This window comes from Oncorhynchus masou, chromosome 1 (assembly GCF_036934945.1).
Source record: "Oncorhynchus masou masou isolate Uvic2021 chromosome 1, UVic_Omas_1.1, whole genome shotgun sequence".
NCBI classification, from domain to species: domain Eukaryota; kingdom Metazoa; phylum Chordata; class Actinopteri; order Salmoniformes; family Salmonidae; genus Oncorhynchus; species Oncorhynchus masou.
In genome coordinates, this window is record NC_088212.1 from 21,663,484 (window position 1) to 21,689,805 (window position 26,322).

Sequence of the window (26,322 nt, forward strand, 5' to 3'; positions counted from 1 at the left end):
GGTCACATACACATGGTTAGCAGATGTAAATGCGAGAGTAGTGAAATGCTTGTGCTTCTAGTTCCGACCGTGCAGTAATATCTAACAAGTACTCTATCCATTTTACAACAATTACCTTATACACACAAGTGTAAAGGAATGATTAAGAATATGTACATATAAATATATGGATGAGTGATGGCCGAACGACATAGGCAAGATGCAGTAGATGGTATAGAGTACAGTATATACATATGAGATGAGTAATGTAGGGTATGTAATCATTACATAAAGTGGCATTGTTTATTAAGTGACTAGTGAAAGCTTTATTACATCCAATTATTCATTATTAAAGTGGCTAGAGATTGAGTCTGTATGTTGGCAGAAGATACTCAATGTTAGTGATGGCTGTTTAACAGTCTGATGGCCTTGAGATAGAAGATGTTCTTCAGTCTCTCGGTCCCAGCTTTGATGCACCTGTACTGACCTCGCCTTCTGGATGATAGCGGGGTGAACAGGCAGTGGCTCGGGTGGTTATTGTCCTTGATGATCTTTTTGGCCTTCCTGTGACATCAGGTGCTGTAAGTGTCCTGGAGGGCAGGTAGTTTGCCCCCAGTGATGCGTTGTGCAGACCTCACTACCCTCTGGAGAGCCTTACGGTTGTGGGCGCAGCAGTTGCTGTTCCAGGCGGTGATACAGCCCGACAGGATGCTCTCGATTGTGCATCTGTAAAAGTTTTGAGTGTTTTAGGTGACAAGCCACATTTCTTCAGCCTCCTGAGGTTGAAGAGGCGCTGTTGCGCCTTCTTGACCATGCTGTCTGTGTGGGTGGACCATTTCAGTTTGTCCGTGATGTGTATGCCGAGGAACTTAAAAGGAACTTTCCACCTTCTCCACTACTGTCCCACTGATGTGGATAGGTGGGTGCTCTCTCTGCTGTTTCCTGAAGTTCACGATCATCTCCTTTGTTTTGTTGACATTAAGTGTGAAGTTATTTTCCTGACACCACACTCCGAGGGCCCTCACCTCCTCCCTGTAGGCCGTCTCGTCGTTGTTGGTAATCAAGCCTACCACTGTTGTGTCGTCTGCAAACTTGATGATTGAGTTGGAGGCGTGCATGGCCACGCAGTCATGGGTGAACAGGGAGTACAGGAGAGGGCTGAGAACACACCATTGTGGGGCCCCAGTGTTGAGGATCAGCGGGGTGGAGATGTTGTTTTCTACCCTCACCACCTGGGGGCGGCCCGTCAGGAAGTCCAGGACGCAACTGCACAGGGCTTAATGACGAGTTTGGAGGGTACTATGGTGTTAAATACTGAGCTGTAATCAATGAACAGCATTCTTACATTGGTATTCCTCTTGTCCAGATGGGTTAGGGCAGTGTGCAGTGTGTTTGCGATTGCGTCGTCTGTGGACCTATTGGGGCGGTAAGCAAATTGGATTGGGTCTAGGGTGTCAGGTAGGGTGGAGGTGATATAAACCCTGACTAGTCTCTCAAAGCACTTTATGATGATGGAAGTGAGTGCTATGGGGCAATAGTCGTTTAGCTCAGTTACCTTAGCTTTTTTGGGAACAGGAACAATGGTGGCCCTCTTCAAGCATGTGGGAACAGCAGACTGGGATAGAGATTGATTGAATATGTCCATAAACACACCAGCCAGCTGGTCTGCGCATGCTCTGAGGACGCGGCTAGGGATGCCGTCTGGGCCGGCAGCCTTGCGAGGGTTTAACACATTGAAATATTTTACTCATGTTGGCTGTGGTGAAGGAGAGCCCGCAGGTTTTGGTAGCGAGCCGTGTCAGTGGCACTGTATTGTCCTCAAAGCGAGCAAAAAAGTTGTTTAGTTTGTCTGGGTCTGGTTTTCTTTTTGTAGTCCGTGAATGACTGTAGACCCTGCCACATACGTCTCGTGTCTGGGCCGTTGAACTGCGACTCTACTTTGTCTCTATAATGACGCTTAGCTTGTTTGATTGCCTTGCGGAGGGAATAGCTACACTGTTTGTATTCGGTCATGTTTACGGGTCAGCCTTGCCATGATTAAAAGCAGTGGTTCGTGCTTTCAGTTTTGCGAGAATGCAGCCATCAATCCATGATTTCTGGTTGGGGAAGGATTTAATGGTCACCGTGGGTACCACTTCACCGATGCACTTGCTAATGAACTCGCTCACCGAATCAACGTATACATCAATGTTATTGTCCAATGCTATCCTGTCCCGAAGCCACTCGTGCATTGTCTTGGCTGTGTGCTTAGGGTCGTTGTCCTGTTGGAAGGTGAACCTTTGCCCAGTCTGAGGTCCCGAGCCCTCTGGAGCAGGCTTTCATCAAGGATCTCTCTGTACATTGCTCCATTCATCTTTCCCTTGATCCTGACTAGACTCCCAGTCCCTGCCATTGAAAAACATCCCCACAGCATGATGCTGCCACCACCATGCTTCACAATAGGGATGGTGCCAGGTTTCATCCAGACCTGACACTTGGCATTCAGGCCAAAGAGTTCAATCTTGGTTTCATCAGACCAGAGAATCTTATTTCTCATGGTCTGAGAGTCTTTAGGTGCCTTTTGGCAAACTCCAAGGGTTCTGTCATGTGCCGTTTACTGAGGAGTGTCTTCTGTCTGGCCACTCTACCATAAAGGCCTGATTGGTGGAGTGCTGCAGAGATGGTTGTCCTTCTGGAAGGTCTCAAGTCTCCACAGAGGAACTCTGGAGCTCTGTTAGAGTGACCATCGGGTTCTTGGTCACCTCGCTGACCAAGGCCATTCTTCCCCGATTGCTCAGTTTTGACATGCGGCTGACTCTAGGAAGAGTCTTGGTGATTCCAAACTTCTTCAATTTGAGAATGATGGAGGCCACTGTGTTCTTGGGGACCTTCATTGCTGCAGAAATGTTTTGGTACCCTTCCCCAGATCTGTTTCTCAACACAATCCTGTCTCAGAGCTCTACGGACAATTCCTTTGACTTCATGGCTTGGTTTTTGCTCTGACATGCACTGTCAACCATGGGATTTTATATAGACAGGTATGGGCCTTTCCAAATTATGTCCAATCAATTGAATTTACCACAGGTGGAATTAAATTAAGTTGTAGAAACATCTCAAGGATAATCAATGGAAACAGGATGCAACTGAGTTCAATTTTGAGTCTCATTTCAAAGGGATACTTATGTAAATAAGGTATTTCTTTAAAAAAAATATTTCCTGTTTTTGTTTGTCATTGTGGGGTATTATATGTAGATTGGTGAGGGAAATGTGTACTTTGTATATTTTAGAATAAGGGTGTAACATTACAAAATGTGGAAAAAGTCAAGGGGTCTGAACACTTTCCAAATGCACTGTAAACATATACTTCAAGTACCTCGTACCCCTGCACATCAACTCTGCACTGGTACCCTGTTTATGTAACCAAGTTATCCTTACTCACTGTGGATTCATTCCTTGTGTTATAATTTTTCTGTTATTTTCAGATTTTATCTCTGCATTCTTGGTAAGTAAACCTTTCACTCTTAGTCTATACCTGTTGTTTATGAGGCATGTGACAAATTCAATTGGATTTGATTTGAATTAAAGGGTAACTATACTCAAACATCTACCTTTTAAAACATTTCAAATACCGTAAAAGTGGTCTCCTGATGTGATTGAATTATTGTTGTGGACTTAGAACCTGCAATTCGGTTATTTTTCTATTAACAAATTATGACTTTGAGAGCAAAAACCTGATAATAATAATTTTTATCTGTGAATTTCTGACTCAGTTGACTGCCTCATGTATCTATTTCAATAGTAGACCTACAGTGCCTTGCGAAAGTATTCGGCCCCCTTGAACTTTGCGACCTTTTGCCACATTTCAGGCTTCAAACATAAAGATATAAAACAGCAGTATCTCGGACCTGCCTGGTGTGTTCCTTGTTCTTCATGATGCTCTCTGCGCTTTTAACGGACCTCTGAGACTATCACAGTGCAGGTGCATTTATACGGAGACTTGATTACACACAGGTGGATTGTATTTATCATCATTAGTCATTTAGGTCAACATTGGATCATTCAGAGATCCTCACTGAACTTCTGGAGAGAGTTTGCTGCACTGAAAGTAAAGGGGCTGAATAATTTTGCACGCCCAATTTTTCAGTTTTTGATTTGTTAAAAAAGTTTGAAATATCCAATAAATGTTGTTCTACTTCATGATTGTGTCCCACTTGTTGTTGATTCTTCACAAAAAAATACAGTTTTATATATTTATGTTTGAAGCCTGAAATGTGGCAAAAGGTCGCAAAGTTCAAGGGGGCCGAATACTTTTGCAAGGCACTGTACAATTAGTTTACTTGCACAGTACGGCTTAGATTGGCCTGACCTAGAAAGACCAATATGGGGTTTATCATTTTAGGTAATTTAGAATATGTCACTGTTTCTCATCATTTTTCAGGCATTGCGCTTTTCCTTCGCCTGGCAGGCTGTTTACATTTTTTTTTTAAATGTGAGTATATCAACTTCTCCAGGCATCACTACACTGGTAGTCACCTCAACATTTACTAGCAAACGGACAAAACACTGTTAATATCTTTCCTATTGAGTTGACAGAAATGTTCTGTATCAAGGTGAGATTGCCATCTTATTTTTCACCTCATACAAATAACTGTTTTGCTTCAGCCTCTCCATCATGGGAAAGACAAATCTGACATAGCAACACTATCCACTGGGAATTCCCAGGTTAAGCAGAGGTTAAATATAACTTATTAAAAAAACTGTGGACTCTGGTGGCTTTTCCATGTCTTTCGTAGAACTAACTGTGAGCTACAGTGTTGGTTCACACTCTCCTCTACATATGTCACGTCTACTGTACAGCTCTGCTACCACTGCCAAAGAAAGGTTAATTGCACTGTAATCATAGTCAACAGGCTGTGAAATGAGAGCTGGGATCAGAAGATAATGTTTCTTTACACAAGGTGTACAACCGATCAGAGAGATGAGACACCTACGTTCCCAGACAGACAGACAGACAGACAGACAGACAGACAGACAGACAGACAGACAGACAGACAGACACAGACGGACAGACAGGCAGGGCAAACAGATGGACAGACAGACAGACAGACAGACACAACAGCAACAATCCCAGTCATGCTACACTGAGCTCTGGTTAAAAAAGCGAATTAAGTTCGCAGGGTGCCGGGCCTTTTATTCAGATGCCTGCTAATCTAATTACCTGTGTGAAAAATGCAGTTGAACGCATCGCTTGCTCATAAATACATAAGGAGGTCAATGAGCAGAATCAAATAAACAATTAAGCTTGTTTACATTCTGCCGGTGTGTCAGTGATACAAACCCAGCAATTATCACATCTGCCGTCACAGAGCCCACCGTTGTTTGTCATTGAGATTGAAATGTGGATATACAGAGGTGGATGAAAAAGAAGACGATATTTGAGGATCAGATCCAATTTAAGGTGTACTAGCTCCACTTAGCCCTCTATTAAACTAGACGGAGTCGCCATTATATTGTTGATTCCCATCCAGTTCTTTCAGATCTATAGGGACCATAAACTTTTGTTTTTAGTCGGGGATCAAGAACCACTCTGTCACGTCCTGGTCTTAGTATTATGTGTTTTCTTTATCTATTTGGTCAGGCCAGGGTGTGACATGTTTTTTTTGTATGTGGTGTGCTTTGTCTTGGGGTTTTTTCATTAGGTATTGGGATTGTAGCTTAGTGGGGTGTTCTAGCTTAGTCTATGGCTGTCTGAAGTGGTTCTGTGGTTCAAGGAGCTGCCAGTCTGCAAGGAGCTGCCAGTCTGCAAGGAACTGCCAGAGCTGCCAGTCTGCAAGAAGCCGCCAGAGCTGCCAGTCTGCAAGAAGCCGCCAGAGCTGCCAGTCTGCAAGAAGCCACCAGCGCTGCCAGTCAGCATGGAGCAGCCAGAGCCGTCAGTCTGCCAGGATCCGCCAGTCAGCCAGACTCTTCCAGATCCGCCAGTCAGCCAGGATCTTCCAGATCTGCCAGTCAGTCAGAATCCGCCAGTCAGCCAGACTCTTCCAGATCCGCCAGTCAGCCAGCATCTTCCAGATCCGCCAGTCAGCCAGGATCCGCCAGTCAGCCAGACTCTTCCAGATCAGCCAGTCAGCCAGGATCTTCCAGATCCGGCAGTCAGCCAGGATCCGCCAGTCAGCCAGACTCTTCTAGATCCTCCAGCCAGCCAGGATCTGCCAGAGCCAACTACCTGCCTGAGCTTCCTCTCAGTGCTGAGCTTCCTCTCAGTGCCGAGCTTCCCCTCAGTCCCGAGCTACCCCTCAGTCCTGAGCTACCCCTCAGTCCCGAGCTGCCCCTCAGTCCAGTGGGGTCCTTGGTGAGGACTACTAGGCCAAGGTCGGTGGCGAAGGTCGGCGGCGAGGGTTTTGCCTATCTAAGGACGCGAGGAAGATGGACTAAGACTTTGTTAGAGTGGGGTCCACGTCCCGCGTCGGAGCCGCCACCGTGGACAGACGCCCACCCGGACCCTCCCCTATGGGATTTGGTGTGCGGCCGGGAGTCCGCACCTTGGGGGGTTTCTGTCACGCCCTGGTCTTAGTATTTTGTGTTTTCTTTATCTATTTGGTCAGGCCAGGGTGTGACATGGGTTTTTTGTATGTGGTGTGCTTTGTCTTGGGGTTTTTTCATTAGGTATTGGGATTGTAGCTTAGTGGGGTGTTCTAGCTTAGTCTATGGCTGTCTGAAGTGGTTCTCAATCAGAGGCAGGTGTTTATCATTGCCTCTGATTGGGAACCGTATTTAGGCAGCCATATTCTTTGAGTGTTTCGTGGGTGATTGTCCTTATGTCTGTCGTGTGTTAGTTTGCACCAGTATTAGGCTGTTTCGGTTTTCGTGTATCGTTTATTGTTTTTTGTATTTGATTCATGTTCACTTTGTTTTCATTAAACATGGATCGCAATAGCCACGCTGCATTTTGGTCCGACTCTCTCTCGCATATAGAAAACCGTGACATAGTCATAGGTGGCCATGGGAAATCGGAAATTGTTATCACAAATAGCATTCAAAAGTGGCTTAGACTGTGATGCATTGTATTGAATAACTGTTTCAACTGTTGTATCTGCCCTAATCTATTCAAGTAAATTCATTTAAAAATGAAAATAGGGAAAATATTCAAGTTAGATACATCATGTTCAGTGGTAACTCCCCCCTACATGCAATTTTTTCCCCCTCCAAGAATTATTTTGAAAGCGGATTTAGGCCTACTGTACTTCTACACAATTTAAAAGCTCTAAAATTCTATTATCACCTTGGCTGCTGTAGCTTCATTCACTTCAGTCGATAAGGGACATACTGTACATAACATTCTAGGACAAACACATGCCATAGAGCAATGAGCTGCAAGCACCAGAATTAAAAACTCTAGTTTAGTTTCCTATCAAGTCAAACAATAGTTTACTAGTCATCTTCCACTGCTTTTGTCAACTCAACTGAGAGAGAAATCACGCTGTTCAGTGTCACTTACTGCAGCTGCGCTCTGCATAGTCCTAAAGCCAGCTAGCCAATCACAGCCTTCGCCTGCTTAAAGGCATTCGCATGGTCCTAAAGTCAGCCACTGAACTGCCAGAACAAACCCACCTCCTTTTATTTCCAAACTGAGCCAGATTGACAGCGCTCTGATCCAATGAGAATGGGGAGGCACCCCCCCCCCATACAGAGTAAAGCACTCAGCTCCTATACAACACTCAACACTTCTCCCTGTTCCTCTCATCCCTTCTCTCCTCCCTTCCTAGCCCCCAGAGTTCCAAACAAACAGTGTGCTTGATCCCCTGATGTGGCCCTAATAGGAGATCGGGATCCATCCAGGGGGAGTTGGAGCTGTGTCTGGTCCATCTCTATTCTCTCATTATATTCAGTCTGGCCACTGTTTCGTCTGCGTAGCCATGGCAATGTACATAAGGAGACTCATGACTTTTCATCAACACAATGCCCTGATTGTCCGGCCCGTTAGTTCCTATGTTAGGTATTCATTAGTCTGAAATGTGTCCCCACTCTACCCCACTGCTGCCTCGCTCCTGGTGCAGGAAGGACACATGTCTATTTCTTCCTTTCCTTCCTCTCACCCCCTCTCTTGCTCTAATGCTATCGCCTTCCCTCTCCTATCTGTCTCTCTTTCTTATTCATCCCCATCTTTCACTAATCTGCAATGCCTTCTGGGATAGAACACTGCAACGCTTAGCACTCATCTTCTAGACCCTCTCTCTTCTGCTCTCCTTTCACAGCCAATCGTCTCTGTATTCCTCCCTCTAAGACGATAGATAGCTCACAGATGCATCACACCGCCAGGTCATAAGCATCATCACAGACAGTGCATGATTTGCTCATGGTTAGAATCATAATCAGGACTTTTCCAGATGTAAAAATTGCCCAGGCTGGTAGCTGTGCTTAATATACATACAGCCGGGAAGAACTATTGGATATAGAGCGACGTCAACTTACCAATATTACGACCAGGAATACGACTTTCCAAAGCGGGTCCTCGGTTTGGACCACCACCCAGGACAATGGATCTAATCCCAGAAGCCGACCCAAGACAACGGCGCCGCAGAAGGGGCAGATGGAGCAGCCTCCTGGTCAGACTCCGTAGACGTGCACATCGCCCGCTGCTCCCAAGTATACTGCTCGCCAATGTTCAGTCTCTTGACAACAAGGTAGACTAAATTTGAATCGGTTCAGCCACCGGGCTTCGCCATGCATCGCGCCGATAGAGATAAACACCTCTCTGGGAAGAGGAAGGGCAGGGGTGTATGCTTCATGATTAACAACTCATGGTGTTATCATAACAACATACAGGAACTCAAGTCCTTCTGCTCACCCGACCTAGAATTCCTCACAATCAAATGCAGGCCATATTACCTACCAAGAGAATTCTCGTCAGTTATCATCACAGCTGTGTACATTCCCCCTCAAGAAGACACCAAGATGGCCCTCAAGGAACTTCACTGGACTGGAAACTGGAAACCATATATCCTGTAGCTGTAGCTGAGGATTTTAACAAAGCAAAGTTGAGAACAAGGCTACCTAAATTTCATCAGCATATTGAATGCACTACGCGCGGGGTAATACACTCGACAACTGCTACTCTAACTAAACCGTGGATGGATGGCGGCTTTCACGCAAAACTGAAAGTTCAAACCACCCCATTTAACCATGGAAAGATGTCTGGGAAAATGGCTGAATAGTAGTTATTTCCTCTGCAAGGCAATCAAACAAGTGAAATTCCGGTTCAGGGACAAAGTGTAGTCGCAATTCAATGGCTCAGACATGAGACGTATGTGGCAGGGTCTACAGGAAATCACGGACTCCAGAAAGAAAACCAGCCTCGTCATGGACATCGACGTCACACTTCCAGACAAACTAAACACTTTCTTTGCACGCTTTGCGGATAATATAGTGCCACCGTTGCAGCCCGCTAACAATAACTGCACCCGCCCCTCCTTCTCCGTGGCCGATGTGAGTAAAACGTTTAAATGTGTTAACTCTCGCAAGGCTGCTGGCCCAGACGGCATCCCTAGCTGCGTTCTCTGAGCATGCGCAGACCAGCTGGCTGGTGTATTTATGGACATATTCAATCACTCGCTATCCCAGTTTGCTGTCCTCACATGCTTCAAGATGGCCACCATTGTTCCTGTACCCAAGAAGGCAAAGATAACTGAGCTAAATTACTACCGCCCCGTAGCACTCACTTCTGTCATCATAAAGTGCTTTGAGAGACTAGTCAAGGATCATATCACTTCCACCTTGCAGGTCACCCTAGACCCACTTCAGTTTGCATACTGCCCCAATAGGTCCAGTATGATCAGATCTGTCCAAAATCAGATCTGTCCAAAACTTCATATTTGTGATTAGGCAACCCCCATGAACTGTAAATCAGTAATTTTTCCCATAAAAATTCAAAGGAAAACTAAATCACACAGATACACAACTTGGATGGAGGGACGTATTGGGGTGCGTAGAGACTGACAGTGCCTCCAATAGTTAGCTTTGTTCGAGCTAAAAAAGAACCGTCAGACCTAGAGTTCCGAAACTTTAGAAACCTGTTCTAGACCTCAGGTCGATAGTGCGTGGTGAGTTAGGTGGCTCTAGAAGGTTCTCGGACCGAGAAACAGCCTCGTACATTTGCAATGACTTCAATTCATTTTGACCATTACTAAAATGGCGACATTTAGAAAAGTCTCAGAGACACAAGACTAGGTGCATTGAAACCGGCTCGGCCCATAGACACGGACCCCAACGTTTCTGTCCGATAGCTCATTCAAGGACCCCATAGCAAGGCATGGAAAAAAGTGGATTTTCAGCACCAATTAGGGTTTTACTCGGACACCAAATGACCTATCGAGCCGAAACTCGGGATTCGGGGTCGCCTCACATAGGACTACACATAATGTCCGAACTGGACCCGCAGCTAGAACGTAACTATGTGTTTTACGTTTTTATTATGTTTTAAACTAAAGGCGCTGTGAATTATGGGCCTGCTCTGACATATGTGATAGTTGGCTTCTAAATGAGTTGGAAAAAGTGGGTTTGGTGTCGATTGGTATCAGTTTGGTGTCAGAATGACATCTAATTGACTGATGGACACTGACTTGCTAGTTGACTTTTGTGCATTTGCAACATGTTTAACCTCTTACACTTATGGTGGCGCTATTTCATTTTTGGAAGAAAAAGCCGCACCACAATGTCATTTAAACAAGATATTTTGTCACAAAAAGGATGCTCGACTATGCATATAATTGCTACTGTTCAGTTAAAAAAGAAAACACTCTGACGTGTCCAGAACATACAAATAACTTCTCTGTGCGTGCCCTTTAACGTGAGCTTCAGGCAAAACCAAGATGACTTGGCATCCAGGAAATGACAAGGATTTTTGAGGCTCTGTCTTTCATGATCTCCTTATATGGCTGTGAACGCAAGAGGAATGAGTCTGCCCTTTCTGTCGTTTCCCCAAGGTGTCTGTTATGTACTTGAGTGAAGACCCAAAAGCGGTTTTAACAGAAAACAGAGTTCTTTAATGAAAAAACAGGAATGGCATAAATCCTCTTCCGACGTTGTATAGTGCAGGATGCACCTGCCAGGCCGACTCCGACAGGATAGGACAAGGTGGAAGCAAACGAGACGATAGCTTTTTCTGGCATGAAAAACACAAACAAGAATCTGACACTGAAAGTAGCAGGAACAGAGAGAGAAATAGAGACCTAATCAGAGGAGTTCTGAAAGAGAGAACAGGTGGGAAAGGATGAATGAGCTAGTTAGGGGAGATGTAGAACAGCTGAAGAAGGAGAACAGGAAGGTAACCTAATAAGACCAGCAGAGAGAGACAGAGTGAAGAGAAAGGACAGGAACAGACATAATAAGACATGACAGTGTCTGCAGCATTGTGACGTATTTGTAGGCAGATCGTTGGAAGATTGACCATAAGAGACCACATTTACCACGTGTCCGCCCAATTTGTCCTGCGCCATAAAATTTGGTGAAAACATTTGCAATAAAAGTCACCATCACCAGTGACATTTTTCCATGGAGGGCAGAACAGAGCCAGAGAAGCAAGCATTCCTCCACGAACTGCATGTCAATGAAGAGATATGTGAAAAAACACCTTGAGTGATTGATTCCAAACAACGTTTGCCATGTTTCGGTCGATCAATTATGTAGTTAATCCGGAAAAGTTTCACGTTGTAGGTGACTGCATTTCGGTTATCGGGCCAGTTTGCGGTAGCCAGGCGCAATGCACAGTGAGAAAAGAAAACATCACCAAATGGACATTCTGAAATCTCCTACACGACAGACGCTACCAGGAAACACTGCGCATTTGGTATGTGGCTGGGAGTCAATTTTCATTTGAAAACATCAGTGACTCTTCAAAGGTAAATGATTTTATTTATTTGGTTATCTGACTTTTGAAATGAAAATGAGCGTGGACATGCTACACAAAATGCTATGCTAGCCATCCCAGTACTCTTACACAATTTAGTCAATTTCTATGGTTCAAAAGCATATTTTGAAAATCTGAGATGACAGTATTGTTAAGAAAAGGCTAAGCTTGAGAAAGCAAACAAATTATTTTAATTTTATTTGCGATTTTCAGTTAGCCATTGCGTTATGCTAATGAGCCTGAGCCTTTAGTCACGATCCCGGATCCGGGATGGGGAGTTTCAAGAGGTTTTAACAGTGAGGTACCATCACCAAAAGTGACATTCTGAAATCAACCCAAACGAGCGATGGAGAGGTACCAGAATCACTGCCCAGCCATTCCGAGTTCATCGGGCCAGTCAATTTGGCATTCCTGCACGATTTTTATAGCATGACAAATCCGTGATGGTGAATGCCCAGTTAACCATATTGCAAATGCACAGTGACTTTGCAAAAGTGAGAAAACATAAACAAATGGACATGATGAAATCAACACCACGAGTGATTGAAAGGAACAACAATCACTGCCCGGCCATCCCGAGTTCATCAGGCCAGTCAATTTTGCATTTCTGCAGGATTTTTGAGCATGTCAAATTTCTTAGGACATTTGGCCCCCACAAAACATATGCCTTATGCACAAGTAAAATAAATAAATAAAATTATGATAATAAAATATGACTAAAGTATGTTGATACAGTTCTTATACGTGTGTAATTGACACAAAATTCTAAAGATTTTCGAAAAACGGTCCAGAAAGCACTTTTTTAGGGGTGTGTGAAGTTTTTTATGAAATTATGCAATTTTTCACTTTTGACTTCCTATGAAATCATGTTCCAAATGGAGAAAACATATGCCTAATGCACAAGTAAAAAATAAAATAATTATGATAATAAAATATGACTAAAGTATGTTGATACAGTTCTTATACGTGTGTAATTGACACAAAATTCTAAAGAATTTCGAAAAACGGTCCAAGTTTTTTATGACATTTTGCAATTATTGACTTTTGACTTCTGACTTCCTATGAAATCATATTGCAAATGGAGAAAACACATGCACACGCGCAAAAAAAAAAAAAAAAAAAAATGATGATAATAAAATTGGACAAAAGTATATTCATACAGTTCTTACACATGTGTAATTGACAAAAAAAGCGAAAGAATTTCAAAAAACGGTCCAGAAAGCACTTTTTTAAGGGGTGATAAGTTTTTGACAAAAAATTAATTTTTTCAAAATTTGGCTTTTGTATGTTGACTTGGGGTCCATTTCCTATATGAAAAACCAAGGTGGAGCGCACACGCCACCTGTTGGATTTTTGAAGTGTTACAACTGGCAATTGCCATATGGCATTTGCAAAACATTTTGCATGAATCAACGCCGATTTGGGTGGTATTGTCCATTGTGTACATGGTTTGTACTATGCCAATGGTTTCCCATTCATTTTTGTCCATTTGAGGGGGGAATTCCCTTACATCCAGAAGGCGAAGTCTGTACAGGTGCATCAAAGCTTTGACAGAGAGACTGAAGAACAGCTTTTATCTCAAAGCCCTCAGACTGCTAAACAGCAATCACTAGCTCAGAGAGGTTGCAGCCTACATGGAGACCCAATCACTGGCCACTTTAACAAATGGATCACTCGTTACTTTAAATAATGCCACTTTAAATAGTACCACTTGAATAATGCTTACATGTCTTACATTACTCATATCATATGTATATACTGTATTTTATACCATCTATTGCACCTTGCCTATGCCGCTCAGCCATTGCTCATCCATATATTTATATGTACATATTCTAATTCACTCTTTTTAGATTTGTGTGTATTAGGTAGTTATTGGGGAATTGTTAGATCACTTGTTAGATATTACTGCACTGTCAGAACCAGAAGTACAAGCACTTCGCTACACTCGCATTAACATCTGCTAACCATGCGTATGTGACCAATAACTTTTGATTTGATTTGATATAGTAATACATTGGCATTCCAATACCTTACACCAAGGAAACTTAGCTCTGAGGTGCAGTATGCAACTTCAGTGGGGGAAGAATGAGTCCATACCAATTGCAAAGCCACAAACACATACCAGTCAACAGAATGATGACACAAATGAGTATGAAAATGTATAGAGCTGGTTCACATGAGTATTGTGTGTATTCCACACTCATTCAGAAGCTGGTCTTATTTACCAACTGTGGTGGGGAAATCTAAGATCTGAATTACTTCCTGCTCCTCTGTTTCATTGGGAGGGGACTTGAATGGCCTTCCATAACTTCCTGTCCCTGTGATCACCAATCTTCTGTATATTTGCACTGCATTGTACCTGGGGAAATAGGTATTGTGAAAACACCTGCATGAATCCTTCTGGGATAGTTGGCTGTGGATACTGTACGTCCACACTTGAGCGCAAGGTCTTATTCATACAGCGAAAGCAATTACATTTTTCCCCAATTTCATATAGCTTTGTATCTCGGACTGTGTCAATGTTTATTTTTACGTGGCATTTATATGCAGCCAGCCACCTATTAAATTGAAAGACAGACACAAACCGGTGAAGGACAAAATGAACAACATGTGACCTTGAAAACAACCTGACAGCGAATCCAATCATTCCAGGGGGAAAATCTACAACAACAACAACAACAAGAGGCTATGTGATAGATATGAAGACGGCAACACTTGACAAGTAATCTCATTTCAGACGTCTGTACTATGACGCGGGCCAGATAGAGCTGTCCCATTTACTGCTGCGGGGGATGGGCATCAAAGCAGAGATTGAAACAGATAGTACAGTACTGTAGTGTATACACAGACTTACTGCGTTATAGGATTTCAGCTTAACTTCAGTAAGTATTAAGATTATTTTAGACAGCCATGCATTCAGTCATCTCATGGTACTACAAACACCTGAACTTCCCACAACCTCCTCCATTTAAAAACAAACTAACTGTGACAAAATTAATTTGATAATTTAGGCAAAATGTTGCACTTGGGATTTGAATTCTTCATACAGTATACAGTACCAGTCAAACGTTTGGACACACCTACGCATTCAAGGGTTTTTCTTTATTTTTACTATTTTCAACGTTGTAGAATAACAGTGAAGAGATCAAAACTATGAAATAACATTGAATCATTTCGTAACCAAAAAAGTGTTAAATAAATCAAAATATATTTTACATTTGAGATTCTTCAAAGTAGCCACCCTTTGCCTTGATGACAGCTTTGCACGCGCTTGGCATTCTCTCAACCAGCTTCACCTGGAATGCTTTTCCAACAGTCTTGAAGGAGTTCCCACATATGCTAAGCACTTGTTGGCTGCTTTTCCTTCACCCTGCGGTCCAACTCATCCAAAACCATCTCAACTGGGATGAGGTTGGGTGATTGTGGAGGCCAGGTCATCTGCTGCAGCACTCCATCACTCTCCTTCTTGGTCAAATAGCCCTTACACAGGTGTGCTGGGTCATTGTCCTGTTGAAAAACAAATGATAGTCCCACTAAGCGCAAACCAGATGGGATAGCTTATCGCTGCTGGTTAAGTGTGCCTTGAATTCTAAATAAATCACAGACAGTGTCACCAGCAAAGCACCCCCACACCATCAAACCTCCTCCTCCATGCTTCCACACATGTGGAGATCATCAGTTCATAGTGGGTCGGAACCAAAATACTCAAATTTGGACTCATCAGACCAAAGGACAGATTTCCACCTGTCTAATGTCCATTGCTCGTCTTTCTTGGCCCAAACAAGTCTTCTTCTTATTAGTGTCCCTAGTAGTGGTTTCTTTGCAGCAATTCGACCATGGCCTGATTCACACAGTCTCCTCTGAACAGTTGATGTTGAGATGTGTCTGTTACTTGAACTCTGTGTATCATTTATTTGGGCTGCAATTTCTGAGGCTGGCATCTCTAATGAACTTATGCTCTGCAGCAGAGGTAACTCTTGGTCTTCCTTTCCTGTGGCAGTCCTCATGAGAGCCAGTTTCATCATAGCGCTTGATGGTTTTTGCGACTGAAATTTTCCAGATTGACTGACCTTCATGTCTTAAAGTAATGATGGACTGTCATTTCTCTTTGCTTATTTCAGCTGTTACTTGACATAATATGGACTTGGTCTTTTACCAAATTGGGCTCTTCTGTAAACCACCCCTACTTTGTCCCAACGCAACTGATTGGCTCAAATGAATTATGAAGGAAAGAAATTCCACAAATTAACTCCTAACAAGGCACACCTGTTAATTGAAATGCATTCCGGGTGACTAACTCATGCAGCTGGTTGAGAGAATGCCAAGAGTGTGCAAAGCTGTCATCAAGGCAAAGGGTGGCTAATTTGAAAGATCTCAAAGATAAAATATATTTTGATTTGTTTAACACTTTTTTGGTTACTACATGACTCCATATGTGTTATTTCATAGTTTTGATGTCTTCACTATTATTCTACAATGTAGAAAATAGTAAAAATAAAGAAAAACCCTTGAATGAGTAGGTGTGTCCAAACTTTTGACTGGTACTATATGTATATACTATGTATACTTGTGTGTTTAAGTCTGTAAATATCAGTTTTTAAGTGGCAGAATATACTGTATACTGTGTTATTATTAAAAATGGTACCTCAGTGAAATATATCCTTCTTCACTACTTATCCACCTTCCAAACAACTATCAAAAGTATTTACTATAATGATTAATCAATGTGAGCTCAAAAACCTTCACTACATCTAAGATGGAGAGTTCCATACGGGAAATTAAGGTGTCCTATGACTTCCTGTTTACTTGCCGATTATTTCTTTGGGACTTGATTGAAGACTCGAAGATTAAGACTTGAGACTTGATCCCATCTCTGGGATGTACACAAGCAACTACACTCTTATGTGTCATGTGTATAAACGTGTGTGTGTGTGTGTGTGTGTGTGTGTGTGTGTGTGTGTGTGCGCTCATGCATGCATGTGTGTGCACTTACGTTGTCTCTCTGGCTGTCCCCGACCCGGGCATTCTTTTGCATTGTGTGTTCCGCCTCTCAGACTTGGGGCCTTCGATCACACTGAGTAATACAGACAGGGGACTGTTGAGAAAAGGAAAGGCCCATAGAGATGCTTTATTCATTTCTATAATTATATACATCTCACCATATAAGCTTGAGTTCCAATGCTTCTGCTTCAGGTAATGTTTGGCCAGGAATAATACAGCATTGTTATTCACAGAAAAGGTATAATATTAAGTCTAACCTTACTGCTGTCTGGTACAAGACTTATAAAAGAAAGTAGACTTTTATCTGCTGATAATTTTCAGGAACTGTTTCTGTAGCAGAGTAGGTAGTCTGTTTTTCACAACTGTTTTGGGGACTATACTGTACGGTGGTATATAAAACCTTGGTGAAATCTGTCAATAATAAAAGCAAAATTTGTCATGATCTTTTAGGTTTTGACACTCACTGTATGCAAGTAGTTTACACCAAAGTTTCAGCCATGGGCAAATCTCAAATTACACTTTTCCTCATCTAATCTCTTCCTAATCCAGTCATTGTAAATGCATACCAAGTAATCAACTGAGACAAATCAGTTGATTCAGTTCGCATGGGGGTTATGTGACCTGAGTACATTTGTCTCCACGGCAACCAAACTGGGTTTGTGTGTGTGTGTGTGTGTGTGTGTGCGTGCGTGCGTGCGTGCGTGCGTGCGTGTGTGCGTGTGTGCGTGTGTGCGTGTGTGCGTGTGTGCGTGTGTGCGTGTGTGTGTGTGTGTGTGTGTGTGTGTGTGTGTAAACCAGCATATTACCTGTGAGTAAGGAGTTGTGATATACTCCACTGACCCATTAGCCTGCATTAGAGCCCAGGTGGTAAAAGTCTGTAAATTACCAGCCAGTATTCAACCCTACTCTATTTCTAAAGCCTACTGTAATAACCCCCATTTCCACCAGCCATGCACACAATTACAGGGCAAGGGACCAAGGTGAGCAAATACTAGTTTGTTTTGCTGTCCCTATTACGCTAAGTGGACTTGGAGAAAATAATAATCCATGTTTGTTTTACTGGGCACTAATAGGTTCAATCTAGATATAAAACCGCAATAAACAACAGATTATGATTAACCTCAGGTGGCACGGAGGTTAACAACAGCAGAGTACTGGCCAACTGCTGTGGTCAAGACAAGCACTGGTACTACTAGCAACAACAATGTGACGTCATCTATAAGTATGGGTGGATCTCTATTGTTCTCCAAACGCTGATGAAGGCTGCAGCTGAAACTTGTCCACTTGTTTTTACCTCTGCTGCTAAAAAAAGAAGACATTAAAACTTTAAGTATATTTCAGTGTGTAAGGGTTTTTCCTTTCTTCCAGTATATGCCTTTTGAACCTGGCATCCAAATATATTTGTTGACTACAAACATTTGAGCTGAGCATGCCAATTTCTCTTTCTACTAACAACAGGTTATATGTAAAAAATACATACCAGGCCAGTGCTTATATGTATATTACACACAGTGTATATTGTCTTTTTTAGGAGGTTACACACAAAAGAGATACACCACTTGTTATAATCAGTGCAAAGTGGATCTTCCTGTTGTTGATATTTACACCTACACTCTTAGAAAAAAGGGTTCTAAAGGGGTTATTCGGCTCTCCCCGTAGAATAACACTTTTTGGTTCCATGTAGAACCCTCTGTGGAAATGGTTCTACATTTAACCCAACAGGGTTATGCCTAGAACCAAAGGGGTTTTACCTGTAATAAAAACATATCCTTCAAAGGGTTATCCTATGTGGACAGCCGTAGAACCCTTTTAGGTTCTAGATAGCAACTTGTTTTTCTATGTGTAATGGAAAGTTAAATAAAAAACATGTTCTTCCTTATTAGAACCAAACACATTTCAATCTTGTGCTTCTTGCTGTTATCTACCTGAGAATAGTTTAATGATGGCCCACAGAAGGCACAGTTAATCCTCCATGTCTCTGCTCTACTCTGCTCCTTGGTCTCCCCACTGTGACAATAGATTTAAATCCTCTGTAGTTTTTACTCTGCAAAATGTATATATTTCTTCAAACTGGGCTTAATTGTACCACAATGGCTACAACAATGGATCTAGAACCATTTAAGGATATTACGCTACCTGTCTACACCGTCAATGTCAACAACAATACTGAATCAAGGCCATTCCAATGTGTTAGCTGTCACGGATCCCTCTGGAACTATCCTTACGCACACCTGGCCCCTATTCCCACAGATTGTATTTGTAAATATGTGCCATTTGGTTTCCATTGGGCTGTCGATTATTGTTACTATGTCTGTTGGTGCGTGTGAGTACCTGTGCTGTGTGTTTTGGCTTTCGTGCCGTTGTGGATTGAGCAGATGATTACGGGTCCCATCCCATGTGTTAATCATTGTGCGCATGTGTTATTTATTCGAGGTACTCCTCGCTCTTCTGTTTTGGGTTTCTACCCTGATTTGTTGCTTGTTTGTTTGGTCTTCATCTCTGTGCCTTTACACGGTACGCCATAATTTGTGCTTAATAAAAAAAACGTATTATGCATTCCTGCGCCTGTCTCCCAAATAATTTATACCAGCGTGACATTAGCTCTCATCAGTAGAGAGAATGTACTTTAAATGAGAGCCACGACACAAAGTATATCTTCCACTCCAGTCCTCTCCTCTGGACAATCTACACTAAATACAGCCGTAGCAACAGGACGCCCACACAATTATCACAGAGTCTTTGGTCAGTGGCTGCCTGCTCATCGATTTGACTGTGGAGAGCGCAGCATAATTGGTCATGGTGCCAGAGCCCCTGTGGGACATTACTGAAGAGCCACAAACACACAGTGAGTTCAGCCTTGTTGCTATTGTCAGGCAAGGAGTGCAAAGGTAAACACTTTTTTTTCTTTGAAATAATTCAACCTCACAGTTTGAAGCTGTGATACCCAAGAAGGGGGAAGGGAAACATTGCTGTGTGTTGCATTGATTGTATTGATTGAATTGAGGCCCCATGAGAACTGTTGTCTGCCATATCCTGTATTTGTGTTACTTTGAAACAGTGTCTTGTGCCATGAGTGCACATGCAGGGTTGTGGCAATGTTGCTGTTGTACTAAAGTCACAAAAACCGACAGAGCTTAGCTTGACAATATTAGCTTGATAATATTGGTGTAGTAGTGATGGCTCAAACCCCAAGGAATGGGATTCCCATGAGAACTGTTTGTGAACAAGGTTATACCAGGCAGAATAGGACTTCTGCTGTGAGCCAGATGAGGCAGTAGGCTTCTACTACAGACCAACTTCATTAATTACTGATTGACTGACTACTAGTCTTTTGTCATTGACTGACATTTTGAACAATTACAGCACAGTAAAGAAACTGTATTTTTCAGGCAGGATTTAAAAGTGCACTGGTATTGTAGCTAAAGCAAGGATTCAATTAACCTTGGAACTTTTTGGGGGTTATTCAGAAGCTACATACATACCGTTATGAATTAATTACAAACAGCACTCCCTATACAATGCCACATTAAACATGCTGATGTAGAAATGGAAAAGGCAATACAGAAGATGAATCTATGAAGTGAAAAGAAAGTAGGACAGTGAGTCTGGAGCAGGAGAGATAGTTCTAGGATACATAGAGAGAGTGGGGGGGAAGCATTATTCATGCAATATATTATTCAACCTGTTATTCATGCTCAGACAGAGGACAAAAGCCTTTTTACATGCAAATATTAAATTAAAAATCCATGGGTGTTAATGTATGTTAATCAAGAGTCAGCTGTCACAGGTGTTGGGTTTGTTTATTTCGTTATAGAAGTGATCTTGTCTAAGGTAAAACTCTGTGCCTGTTTGTGCAAATTAAAGTGACCAAACTTAATATGGGAATGAACATGCACGGTAACATTTGTACAAAAATGTTGTCAATAATTCTTTCTGTTTGCAACAAAGCCCTGTATTCTGTATGACCTTAGCAGTTCAAACTGACATCATACAAGACTAAACACACATGCACGTGCGCACGTACACACACAGTACAATAAACAGGTGAGCTGTCTCCTATGCTCCAGTTATCATATGGCACACTCACGTCTCAGTCCTTGTGACATCACAACAACGCCTGCCTCGTAAACTCAGCTGGCCTCGCTGTGAAGAGCTACCATTCTGTAATGAGCTGTCTTCACTAGAGCTGAGACTCAGGGTCTCTGCAGGGTGGACACACTGCAGGGTGGACACACATCACACGCCTATCCCACTCATGCAAAACCACTGGCAGTGTGTGTGGTTGTGTGCGTGTGTGTGCGTGTGTGTGTAGGGGTGGGGATTGGGGTCTGGGGGTGGCAGACTTTATGTGGGAGACGATGGGGGGTTGATTCGTCAGGTCTAGCATCAGTTCTGAATGACTCACCAATTGTATCCTACTGTGCCTGAAACAGAGTGACGAGATTGTAGATTGCAATCTACAGGCCATTGACTAAGGACAGAAGGGAAGGGAACTTAAATTATGCCCACAGTCCACCATTTCTCTGGCTGTCCTTTTGATACATTCTCTGTTACGTTTTCAATTAACTTTCTGCCATCTTTTGGAGAGGGATGAGAGAGGGATGAATGTTTCCGTAGAATCACATTAGATGTGTGGACATTAATGAGCTGAGATATGGCTCTCCACTGCTAAAGGTCACGGAGTATGTGTAATACGTGTCACATCAAACAGCTACTAGAATTCTTTATGAGACATCTACGACTCCTCTCCAATTGTTGAACTCCTTCTGCCCCGTTATTGAATCATTCCTCAGGACCATCACATCCTCTTACTCTAGTCATTGTATTAGGCCAAATTAGTTGAAGCTGAGCACACAGTACAATGAAGAGGGTGCTAGGCTTCATACTGTATCATTTATATACTGTGTAAACTATCTGACAGAGCTTACAGTAACACAATGCTGATTCTACAGCATTTATTGACCAATCAAAACAGAAGCTGCTCTGTGGGGTGCCCGCAGCCTGTGATGTTGTCATGTTACTGTAATGGGAGATGACATCAACAGATTATATCAGCGTCTCATGGATGTTACAACAGCACTGGCCTGTTAACAGTAAGCTTTTGATATACTGTACTTTGTATCCCTCATTTACTTAAGTGTTTCCTTTATTTTGGCAGTAACCTGTATATGTCTTTAAACACATATAAGATCACTGAACCTTTATGGGTGGGAAAGAGTTTCAGAAGATGTATAGTCCATGGACGCAATACAAAACCGGAGAAAATAATAATAGGCTGACCACTTTCCTCAGAACAAAATTGGTATTATTAACAGATAGGTATGCTTCTTTCCAACGCTTTTATTTTGAAAGAAATTACAACCCTTCCCAAATTACACTGCTTAGGAAATCAATTGGCTGTGCTCTCTTTGTGCTGTCCTCTTAGATTTTTACCTGTCCTCTCCAATGTATGTCATTTCTATGGGCAGAAATTAGGCTCATCTACTCTGCGTCCTTTAATTTACATAGACGTCAGAATAAATCATCATACTGTTGTTAGCAATTTATGTTACTCTTCAATATCACAAACCCCAAAGCAAGTCAAGGGGAGGAAAATAGGATTATCCGAAGAGGACAAATCATACAGGGAGGTAGATGGTCATTATCCCCTGTCCTCAGTGATGCTCTTTCAGGGATTCTCTCCTGTGGTTCTCTCCCCAGAACAAAGGGACAGCATGTAGTTTTTTAACCCAGCCCGAGCCTGTTTTTGACCAATTAGAATTTGTTACAATAAAACTAGCCCATGGTCAAATAACAAGTATCCTATTTCAGAAGACATATTCCCCCCATGTCTCTGAACCATTGATCAATATTTCCCTATTACAGAAAAAACACTATTTCCATTGATCGTTAGTTCTAGTCCTCTTGACCTCTCGTACTCTGTCTCTGCGTTGTGTATTTATCTTCGACATATTCTTACACTATTGACTCAATAATTGTGTTTTGTCCATTAAGTGCCTTGCCAAGATAACTGGTGATCCATTCTTGAAACTAAATGGATTCTGGGGAGAGGACAGGAGACTAGCCTAAAGGTAAAGCCAAGCTGAGAGTAGTGTTGGGAATAGGAATGGGCTTTGCTACTTTTCCAGCTACTCCACTGACTGAAATGACAACAAAGAAAGTGATTAAACTGCAGCTCCTCCAAGTGGCAGCAGCAGAAAACAGACTATCAGAAAATAGGACAAAAAAACACAAACTTCAAAAAGTGAAATCTAAGAAATCCTAAATATCTTATATTGAGTGATAGGCTAATTCACTTATCGGTGCAACATGGAGAAATGCTCTGCCATTTCCTGGTTGCTAAAATTTTCCTCACTTCAGTTTATGTAACAAAACAAGCAAGTGTAGAGAATCATTGTACCATCTAAATGGCCGGGAGCGTACCCGGAGCTGAAGCCCGTTCACCTACTCACCAACAACATATACAGCGCATTCGGAAAATATTCAGACCCCTTGACTTTTTCCACATTCTGTTGGGTTACAACCTTATTCTAAGATTGTCCCATAATGACAAAGCAAAAACTAGTTTATAAAAAATGCAGAAATATTACATTTACATAAGTATTCAGACCCTTTAGTAAGTACTCTGGCAGTGATTAGAGCCTGAATGGGAGTTTCTCCCATTCTTTTCTGCAGATCCTCTCAAGCTCTGTCAGGTTGACAGGCACACACCTTTCTATATAAGGTCCCAGAGTTGACAGCGCATTTCAGTGCAAAAATAAGATCCCTGGTGAAAACCTGCTCCAGAGCGCTCAGGACCTCAGACTGGGGCGAAGGTTCACCTTCCAACAGGACAACAACCCTAAGCACACAGCCAAGACAATGCAGGAGTGGCCCAGCCAGAGCCCGGACATGAACACGATCAAACATCTCTGGAGAAAGCCTGAAAATAGCTGTGCAGCGACACTCCCCATCCAACCTGACAGAGCTTAAGAGGATCTGCAAAGAAGAATGGGTGAAACTCCCCAAATACAAGTGTGCCAAGCTTGTAGCGTCATACCCAAGAAGACGCGAGGCTGTAATCGCTGCCAAAGGTGCTTCAACAAAGGTGTTTCAAGTACTGAGTAAAGGGTCTGAATACTTCTATAAAGGTGATATTTCAGTTCTCCTATTTTAATACATTTGCAAAAATGTATATACAGTACCAGTCAAAAGTTTGGACACACCTACTCCTCAAGGGTTTTTCTTTATTTTTACTATTTTCTATATTGTAGAATAATAATGAAGACATCAACATTATGGAATAACTTACACCACCGTTAAAAAGTTTGGGGCTCACGTTAAAATAACATCAAATTGATCAGAAATACAGCGTAGACATTGTTAATGTTGTAAAAGACTATTGTAGCTGGAAATGGCTTTTTCTTTGAAACTCTGCATAGAAGGCCAGCATTTCGGAGTCGCCTTTTCACTGTTGACATTGAGACTGGTGTTTTGCGGGTACTATTTAATTAAGCTGCCAGTTGAGGACTTGCAAGGCGGCTGTTTCTCAAACTAGACACTCAAATGTACTTGTCCTCTTGCTCAGTTGTGCACCGGGGCCTCCCACTCCTCTCTCTATTCTGGTTAGAGCCAGTTTGCGCTGTTCTGTGAAAGGAGAAACATAGCGTTGTATGAGATCTTCAGTCTCTTGGAAATTTCTCGCATGGAATAGCCTTCATTTCTCAGAACAAGAATAGACTGATGAATTTCAGAAGAAAGGTCTTTGTTTCTGGCCATTTTGAGCCTGTAATCAAACCCACAAATGTTGATGCTCTAGATACTCAACTAGTCTAAAGGTCAGTTTTATTGCTTCTTTAATCAGAACAACAGTTTTCAGCTGTGTGCAAAAGGGTTTTCTAATGCTCAATTAGCCTTCTAAAATGAAACTTGAAAAAATTATTTCAACTTTATTTAACCAGGTAATCTAGTTGAGAACAAGTTCTCATTTACAACTGCAAACTGGCCAAGATAAAACAAAGCAGTGCGACCGAAACAACAACACAGAGTTACACATGGAATAAGCAAGCTTACAGTCAATAACACAATAGAAAAAAAGAAAGTCTACATAAAGTGTGTGCAAATGGCATGAGGAGGTAAGGCAATAAATAGGCCATAGTAGCGAAGTAATTACAATTTAGCAAAATAACACCGGAGTGATAGATGAGCAGATGATGATGTACAAGTAGAAATACTGGCGTGCAAAGAGCAGAAAAGTAAATAAAAACAATATTGGGATGAGGTAGGTAGATTGGGTGGGCTATTTACAGATGGGCTGTGTACAGCTGCATTGATTGGTTAGCTGCTCAGACAGCTGATGTTTAAAGTTAGTGAGGGAAATATAAAGTCTCCAGCTTCAGCGACTTTTTCAATTCGTTCCAGTCACTGGCAGCAGAGAACTGGAAGGAAAGACGGCCAAAGGGTGTGTTGGCTTTGGGGATGATCAGTGAGATATACCAGCTGGAGCGCGTGCTACGGGTGGGTGTTGTTATCGTGACCAGTGAGCTGAAATAAGGTGGAGCTTTACCTAGCATAAACTTGTAGATGACCTGGAGCCAGTGGGTCTGGTGACGAATATGTAGCGAGAGCCAGCTGACTAGAGCATACAGGTCGCAGTGGTGGGTGGTATAAGGTGCTTTGGTAACAAAACGGATGGCACTGTGATAGACTGCATCCAGTTTGCTGAGTAGAGTATTGGAAGCTATTTTGTAGATGACATCACCTCTAACCTGTCTGTCAGCTCTGAACACATTATAACCCTCAATATTAATATCAGCGACCAGAATGTCCCCAGAGATCCAAGTTTCAGTCAATACCAGAATGTCCGGATTCGTCTGCATAGCCCAGATCTTGATGTAATCCAGTTAAGGAAGTAAGCAGCTAATGTTCTGATGCATCATCCCAGGTTCTGGAGTCTCCATCAGGCCTTGTCTGATGGTTGATGTTGATATAGTTGGTATGGCTATAAGATTGTATAGAACTGCACTATTTGGTCTATCCCTATTATTAATAGAGGAAGGAGTAGAAATGTGAATTACTTTTCCAAGGTTAGCACCACAGGGCCTGAGGCCGCAGCCAATGTCAATATGAGGAACTCTCAGAGTAACCAATGATGGAATGTTATAAACTGACTTACATGGGCTTTGGTTGCTATCGTGATTTGAAAACAGAGGGGGTATTCAAGTTTATGGAATTCATATTTGAACTAAAAGCAATGGTCTTCTCTTTTGAGTTATCTAATAGCAGATCTAAGAGTGGAGTTCAAATGAATGGGTACACGATAACAACTGACAACGCTCCTGGCAGTATACTGTAGACAACAGTACAACGATAACGCTTAGAAAGGATGGGAGTTATTACCTGAGCCGGGCTTGGTCCGTCTCTGAGTCAATATCATAACACTGCCTTGAAAATTGCCTCCTAATATATTGCTTCCTAAT

At 42.4% G+C, this 26,322-nt stretch overlaps 1 protein-coding gene across 1 annotated transcript in view; it reads right to left on the reverse strand.

Annotated features, from left to right (window-relative positions):
- Positions 1–26,322, reverse strand: part of LOC135532782 (3',5'-cyclic-AMP phosphodiesterase 4D-like) — a 406,841-nt gene that overhangs the window by 351,662 nt on the left and 28,857 nt on the right. Inside the window, exon 2 of the mRNA XM_064960248.1 lies at positions 16,857–16,958. Within this exon, the coding sequence (XP_064816320.1) occupies positions 16,857–16,898 (42 nt within the window). The 5' untranslated portion in view covers positions 16,899–16,958. The remainder of the gene's footprint in view (positions 1–16,856; positions 16,959–26,322) is intronic.